Source organism: Ovis aries, chromosome 2 (genome assembly GCF_016772045.2).
Source record: "Ovis aries strain OAR_USU_Benz2616 breed Rambouillet chromosome 2, ARS-UI_Ramb_v3.0, whole genome shotgun sequence".
Taxonomy (NCBI): Eukaryota; Metazoa; Chordata; class Mammalia; order Artiodactyla; family Bovidae; genus Ovis; species Ovis aries.
The window spans coordinates 210,172,730-210,180,245 of record NC_056055.1 but is presented as its reverse complement, the minus strand read 5'-3'; the positions used below and the strand labels follow the sequence as shown (position 1 = coordinate 210,180,245).

At 45.6% G+C, this 7,516-nt stretch overlaps 1 protein-coding gene across 1 annotated transcript; it reads left to right on the top strand.

Annotated features, from left to right (window-relative positions):
* Positions 1–3,131: 3,131 nt before the first annotated feature.
* LOC101119282 (gamma-crystallin F) lies at positions 3,132–5,606 on the top strand. The gene is made up of 3 exons (XM_015092928.2): positions 3,132–3,140; positions 3,220–3,462; positions 5,334–5,606. Exons 1-3 carry the CDS (start codon positions 3,132–3,134, stop codon positions 5,604–5,606), a joined length of 525 nt encoding a protein of 174 aa, XP_014948414.2.
* The last annotated feature ends 1,910 nt before the right edge of the window (positions 5,607–7,516 follow it).

Sequence of the window (7,516 nt, the reverse complement as noted above, 5' to 3'; positions counted from 1 at the left end):
CCTTGGTATCTCTAATTTTCTTGAAGAGATCTCTAGTCTTTCCCATTCTGTTGTTTTCCTCTATTTCTTTGCATTGATTGCTGAAGAAGGCTCTCTTATCTCTTCTTGTTATTCTTTGAAACTCTGCATTCAGATGCTTATATCTTTCCTTTTTTCCTTTGCTTTTCGCTTCTGTTCTTTTCTCAGTTATTAAAGGGCTTTTTTTGGGGGGGAGGAGGAATGAAGTCTTTTTTATTTTGGTTAAAAAAAAACACATAACATGAAATTTATTATTTTAACCATTTTTCAAACACATAGTACAGTGAAAGTGAAAGTCGCTCAGTAGTGTACAATTCTTTGCGACCCCATGGACTATACAGTCTGTAGAATTCTCCAGGCCAGAATACTGGAGTAGGTAGCATTTCCCTTCTCCAGGGCATCTTCCCAATCCAGGGATTGAACCCAGGTTTCCCACATTGCAGGCAGATTCTTTACCAACTGAACCACAAGGGAAGTCCAAGAATACTGGAGTGGATAGCCTATCCCTTCTCCAGTGGATCTTCCCAATACAGGAGTCAAACCAGGGTCTCCTGCATTGAAAGCGGATTATTTACCAACTGAGCCATCAGGGAAACCCAACTCTTTGCTACCCCATGGACTATACAGTCCATGGAATTCTTCAGGTCAGAATACTGGAGTGGGTAGCCTTTCCCTTCTCCAGGGGATCTTCCCAACCCAGGGAGCAACTATTGCTAACTATTCGGATGTTGCTGTGCAAAGATCTCTAGAACTTTTTCATCCTGTCGAACTGAAAGGAGATTTTAAAATGCTTGTCCATGGTGATTTTGTTTTTTGATTTTGGTACCACTTGAGGCATGTGGGATCTTAGTTCTCCAGCCAGGGATTGAACCCTGCATTGGAAGTGCTGAGTCTTGACCACTGAACTTCCAGGGAAGTCCAGACAGTGATTTTAAAAATATGGTCCTATGATTTTAATTTTTTCCTCCTTTCTTCTTCTCTATAGTTTTCACATTTCTATAAAATTAGAATTTTTGAGACAAACAATGTGGGAAAGTCTTAATAAACTTATGTGTTTCAAATAAAATTTTTCAAGGCAAATAGTTTTTTGGCTTTAGGCTTAAGTAACAAAAATCCAGACTGAGGAATGAAGCAGGAAGTATCACAGTTGTATATAGTTGAGGACAAGATCTTTCTAAAGCAGTGGTTTGCATCCAGGGTTTATTTTGCTCCCCCAGGGGACATATGACAATATCTGGAGACATTTTTGGTTGCCATAACCATGAGGGTAATGCTAATAGCATGTAGAGGATTGAGCCTGGGATGCTGCTCAACATCTTCAAATACAGCGGACAGACCTGCACAATTGAGATTTTTTTGACCCAAACTGTCACAACAGTATGAGGTTGAGAAAATCTCTTCTAAAGAGTGGAGCACCAGAAGAAGCTGGTGGAGGTGGGGTGGGAGGGGTTTAAGGGAAGGAAAGAAGATTCCAGCCTGTGGAACCAGAATATTAACCAGAGAACCAGGCTTGCCCAGGAGCCAGGGGAGGTAGAGAAGGGAGAGTCTTTGCAAGATTGTAAGATTACAACTCTGTTATATTTGCAGATAACCTCGAATTTGCACACAGCTAGAACTAATTAGGACTTCCCTGGTGGCTCAGACGGTAAAGCATCTGCCTACAATGCAGGAGACCTGGGTTCAGTCCCTGGGTCGGGAAGATCTCCTGGAGGAGGAAATGGCAACCCACTCCAGTCTTCTTGCCTGGAAAATCCCATGGATGGAGGAGCCAGGTAGGCTTCAGTTCATGGGGTCACAAAGAGTTGGACACAACTGAGTGACTTCTCCCATTCACTCACTCAGAACTAATTAGTCAAGGCTATGGTCTTTCCAGTAGTCTTGTACAGATATGAGAATTGGACCATAAAGAAGTCAGGCCACTGAAGAACTGATGCTTTTGAACTGTGGTGTTGGAGAAGACTCTTGAGAGTCCCTTGGACAGCAAAGAGACCAAACCAGTCAATCCTAAAGAAAATCAATCCTGAATACTCATCAGAAGGACTGATGTTGAAGCTGAAACTCCAATACTTTGGCCACCTGATGTGAACAGCCCACTCATTGGAAAAATCCTGAAGCTGGGAAAGATTGAGGGCAGGAGGAGAAGAGGACAATGGAGGATGAGATGGTTGGATGGCATCACTGATTTAATGGACATGAACTTGGGCAAACTCCAGGAGATGAGGAGGGACAGGGAAGCCTGGCATGCTGCAGTTAATGGGGTGGCAAAGACTCAAACATGACTTGGACTGAACAACAACAACAGAACTAATTAGGCTTAGCCCCTAATTTGCAAAATTATTGGTTAAATAAAAGTTAGTGTGTGACTAATAACCACCATGAGCTGCCTCATGAACTCCAGAGTTGGGAGCTTCCTAGGAGACACTGGCTGCGTCTGGAGGTGACCCTGGTCCACTCAGTCTCCAGGGAGCAGAGCTGAGCCAGGCGCATGACAAGGGCTTCCTGGGGTCCACCCCCCACTACCTTTCCTCCCTCCAACGTAATGTCTGCTGCACCCACTCCTCAGCCAGGAGGATGGGAGAAGCTTCTCTCAGGGGAAAATCCCATCCTCCTTCAACCTCCTTCCTGTGCAGAAGGCAGGTGCCTCTGTGTCCCACATCCTCACACCAAGGAAAAACTCTCTCATCTAGACGAGACGCCTCTGGCTGGGGCCCATCCTGACCTCTGACCTGGTCACTACCCCGTGCTGTTCCTCAAAAAGAGATCACTTAGAATGTTTAAAAGATAAATAAAATATTTCATTACAAGTGTTAACCCGGTTAAGCGTTTTTGCTCGCTTCCCATCTCCTGAATAGGCTTCATTTAAAGGCCCCAGAGGCACCAAGTGACAGTTTTACGCGGGTCATCAGTTCGAAAGCTCTGGAGAGTCTAAGAGAAAACATACAGTGAGTCCCCCACCCCACCCCCGCCGTCATTATATAGAAAAGAGACAGAAAGGAAATCCTCCTCACCCGGGGGCCCCTTTTGTGTTGTTCCTGCCAACGCAGCAGCCCTCCCGCTATATAGACCGCGCGCCAGCCGCACCGCACTGAACTCCATCCCCGCGTCCAGCAGCCATGGGGAAGGTGAGCCCCGCGCCGGCGGGAGGGGCCCGCAGCCCGGCTGGAGGCCAGGCCTCTGAGCCTCTCCTTCCCTTCCTTGCAGATCACCTTCTACGAGGACCGGGGCTTCCAGGGCCGCCACTATGAGTGCAGCAGCGACCACTCCAACCTGCAGCCTTACTTCAGCCGCTGCAACTCCATCCGCGTGGACAGTGGCTGCTGGATGATCTACGAGCAGCCCAACTTCCAGGGCCCCCAGTACTTCCTGCGGCGGGGCGACTACCCTGACTACCAGCAGTGGATGGGCCTCAGCGACTCGGTCCGCTCCTGCCGCCTCATCCCCCACGTGAGTCCGGTCCCCTTGGGCCTGCCGTGGCCTCGGGTCACACCGATGCCCTAGAGCTGTGGTCAGACTGTAGGACGGTGGCCTTCCTTTGCTGGTTTTAACCAGGTTCTCTTTTCCTTTATAATATCTCTTAATTGAGAATGCAATGCTCTTAATTGAGATTGTATTTTCCTTTGCTAATATTAAACTCACCTCTACTGGGGAAAAGTGGCATGGTATTTGTTCAGAGTGTCTGTACCACAGGCAATGAACTCCTCACACTCCAGTGGTCTTAAGCTAGTCCCTGGGCTATTTGTCTCTTTCCTCACCTGTAAAATGGGGCTACTAGGGCGGCTAATTCATAAAGCTGGGATGAGGCGGATAGGAGATTGCCTGGTACCTGGCAAGCCACCCTTCCCCCTCCAGATACTGACTACTTTGAACAACTAGGGACTCTCAAGTCCTGTTTTTTGATTCAGCAAAACAACTGACCAGCAATGTGACTCCATGAGCTCCTGCAAAGCCACTGCTATCCAAATAAAGCCCAAGCAGCCTGGAATTCCACAGTTAGGGATGCTATAATTTGACTATGACAGAGTCCTGTGGAAAATGTACTGCTTTGGGTAACTTTGAAAGATGCTCAGAGGATTTAATGCCTTGATAGAACCCAGACTGGCATTAGGAGCTTGGGAATCTCAGCTTCCACCTTCCAGTGCTGACTCTTCTGATTACAGCCTGAAAGCTCTAGTCATTAGTTTCTCATAAAAGAAGACAGAATGGTTGCTCCACGTGCGTCAGGCTGTTGTGAAGAACAAAATTAGGTAATGGACATGTGAACCCTTTGCAAACCATGGAAGGTGCCTTATTAGTAGTTTTTTTATGCCTCAGAATGAATTGTTTATGAGAACCTTTGCTAAGGAGGGTTTGATGGTAGAAGAAGGAAGACTGAATACGTACCTGCTGGGAAGAAACAAGCAAATAAAAGCCAAGTGCTCTGAAGAGACAGACAGGATTCACCCAAGACTAACAGCCTCCCTTCCATTTCCCTAAACGTCTTATAATCTATTGATCTAGACAGGCCTGCCTTATGATTTTGAGTTTCTGTTTTTATCAATAACCTTAAAGTGTTTTCCCGAATCATATGTTAGATCTGAGGACTGAAAGCTAACCATTACGATGGCTCTTGCTTTTTAGGACTTCAGAAAAGCAGGACTCAAAGCAGAAAGGAAGGGATTAGAAGATGTCTGGTCTGAACTGCTACCAATCTATGCCTTACTCTGGGGAAATCAATTCTGCTTCCTCTCTCTCCAGCCTCTTCTAAAGCTACTGAGATCCAAAATAATGCCTTTTGCCAGGGATATATTTGCCTTTTAATTTTAAAATCGAATTATTTTTATATCCTTCAAGGAGAACTCCAGGCCACCATAAGTCAATGGTCTTTATAAAGGAGAGAACAAAAATTATATATAAAATTGCTACCCAAAAATGGTACAAAGTAGTTTCTAAATATGGTTCATGTAGGTTGTGGTCCTAGAACTCTAGGGAGCACCATGCATATCCTTTTTATTTTGGCCACACCCCACAGCATGTGGGATATTAGTTCCCCAGCCAGGGACCAAACCCACACCCACTTCATTGGAAGGGTGGAGTCTTAACCACTGGACACCAGGGACTTCCCTGTGTATCTTGATCTATGTGAATGGCACTCTCTTCAGTTTTATACTATGCATTCTACCCAACTGTATACAGTTGACCCTGGTGTTGGCTGTCTTTTTGTCATCTTTGACATAGAAAAAAATTTTTAATGCCCATTTCCCCCAGGGGTGTGAGTGATTGGTGGCTAAAGACTAGGTTTTCTGACTTTTCCCATCTGCTGATTGCTGAACCCACAGACCAGTTCCCACAGGCTGAGGATCTACGAGCGAGAGGACTATCGAGGCCAGATGGTGGAGATCACGGAGGACTGCTCCTCGCTCCATGAGCGCTTCCACTTCAGTGAGATCCACTCCTTCAATGTGCTGGAGGGCTGGTGGGTCCTCTATGAGATGCCCAACTACCGGGGGCGGCAGTATCTGCTGCGGCCGGGGGATTACAGGCGCTACCACGAATGGGGGGCTGTGGATGCCCGAGTGGGCTCCTTGAGGAGGGCTGTGGATTTCTATTGAAATATTTTTACTCTACCTTTTTCTCTATCTGGAAGCTAATAAAATATTTCCTGTGTGTTTCCTGCAGTTATGTAGCCGTCTTTTCCTTTCAGACTCCTTGGGTGGACTCAGCAAAATGAAAGCTAGGAATAATGTGGTTTTTCTCACACGTGTCAATAGAAAACATGGCTAGCAGTTAGAGGGTCTGGAAAGAATGTCTGGGTCCAAACACTTACTTACATCCTGGCATGTGAAGTCAAGTGGGCCTTAGGAAGCATTCCAAAGCTAGTGGAGGTGATGGAATTCCAGCTGAGCCATTTCAAATCCTAAAAGATGTTGCTATTTAAGTGCTGCACTCAATATGCAGGACTGGAAAAGATCAATTTTCATTCCAATCTGAAAGAAAGGCAACTCCAAAAATGTTCAAACTACCATACAACTGCATTCATTTCACATGCTAACAAGGTAATGCTCAAAATCCTTCAAGTTAGACTTCAGCAGCACGAGAAATTCCATATATATAAGCAGGGTTTAGAAAAGGCAGAGGAACCAGAGATCAAATTACCAACATCCATAGGATCATAGAAAAAGCAAGAGAATCCCAGAAAAACATCTACTTCTGCTTCATTGACTACACTAAATCCTTTGACTGTGTAGATCACAACAAACTGTGGAAAATTCTTAAAGAGATGGGAATACCAGAAGACCTTACATGCCTCCTGAGAAACCTGTATGCGGGTCCAAAAGCAACAGTTAGAACCAGACATGGAATAACAGACTGGTTCAAAATTGGGAAAGGAGTATGTCAAGGCTGTGTATTGTCACCCTGCTTATCTAACTTCTATGCAGAGTTCAGTTCAGTTCAGTCGCTCAGTCATGTCCAGCTCTTTGCGACCCCATGAACCTCAGCACAGCAGGCCTCCCTGTCCATCACCAACTCCCAGAGTCCACCCAAACCCATATCCACTGAGTCAGTGATGCCATCCAACCATCTCATCCTCTGTCGTCCCCTTCTCCTCCTGCCCTCAATCTTTCCCAGCGTCAGGGTCTTTTCAAATGAGTCAGTTCTTTGCATCAGGTGGCCAAAGTATTCGAGTTTCAGCTTCAACATCAGTCCTACCAATGAACACCCAGGACTGATCTCCTTTGGGATGGACTGGCTGGATCTCCTTGCAGTCCAAGGGATGCTCAAGAGTCTTCTCCAACACCACAGTTCAAAGCTACATTATGCAAAATGCCAGCCCGGAGGAAGCACAAGCTGGAATCAAGATTGCCAGGAGAAATATCAATAACCTCAGATATGCAGATGACACCACCCTTATGGCAGAAAGCAAAGAGGAACTAAAGAGCCTCTTGATGAAGGTGAAAGAAGAGAGTGAAAAAGCTCGCTTAAAATTCAGCATTCAAAAAACTAAGATCATGGCATCCAGTCCCATCACTTCATGGCAAATAGATGGGAGAAAAGTGGAAACAGTGGCAGATTTTATTTTCTTGGGCTACACAGCAGACACTGACTGCAGTCATGAAGTTAAAAGACACTTGCTCCTTGGAAGAAAAGCTAGGACCAACCTAGACAGCATATTAAAAACCAGAGACATTACTTTGCCAACAAAGGTCCATATAGTCAAAGCTGTGGATTTTCCAGTAGTAACATATGGATGGGAGAGTAAGACCATAAAGAAGGCTGATCATTGAAGAATTGATGCTTTCAAATTGTGGTTATGGAGAAGACTCCTTTGGACAGCAAGAAGTTCAAAGCAGTTGATCCTAAAGGAAATCAGTCCTAAATATTCATTGGAAGGACTGATGCTGCAACTGAAGCTCCAAAACTTTGGCTACCTGATGTGAAGAGCTGACTCATTGGAAATGATACTGATGCTGGGAAAGATTGAGGGCAGGAGAAGTGGGCAATGGGGTAAGCTAGCCCTTCT

What these genes read in the sequence shown, in the direction of transcription:
- LOC101119282 (XM_015092928.2), top strand. An exon ending in CCTGCCGCCTCATCCCCCAC is followed by an intron (nt 3,463 to 5,333) that starts GTGAGTCCGGTC and finishes CTGAACCCACAG; the next exon opens with ACCAGTTCCCACAGGCTGAG.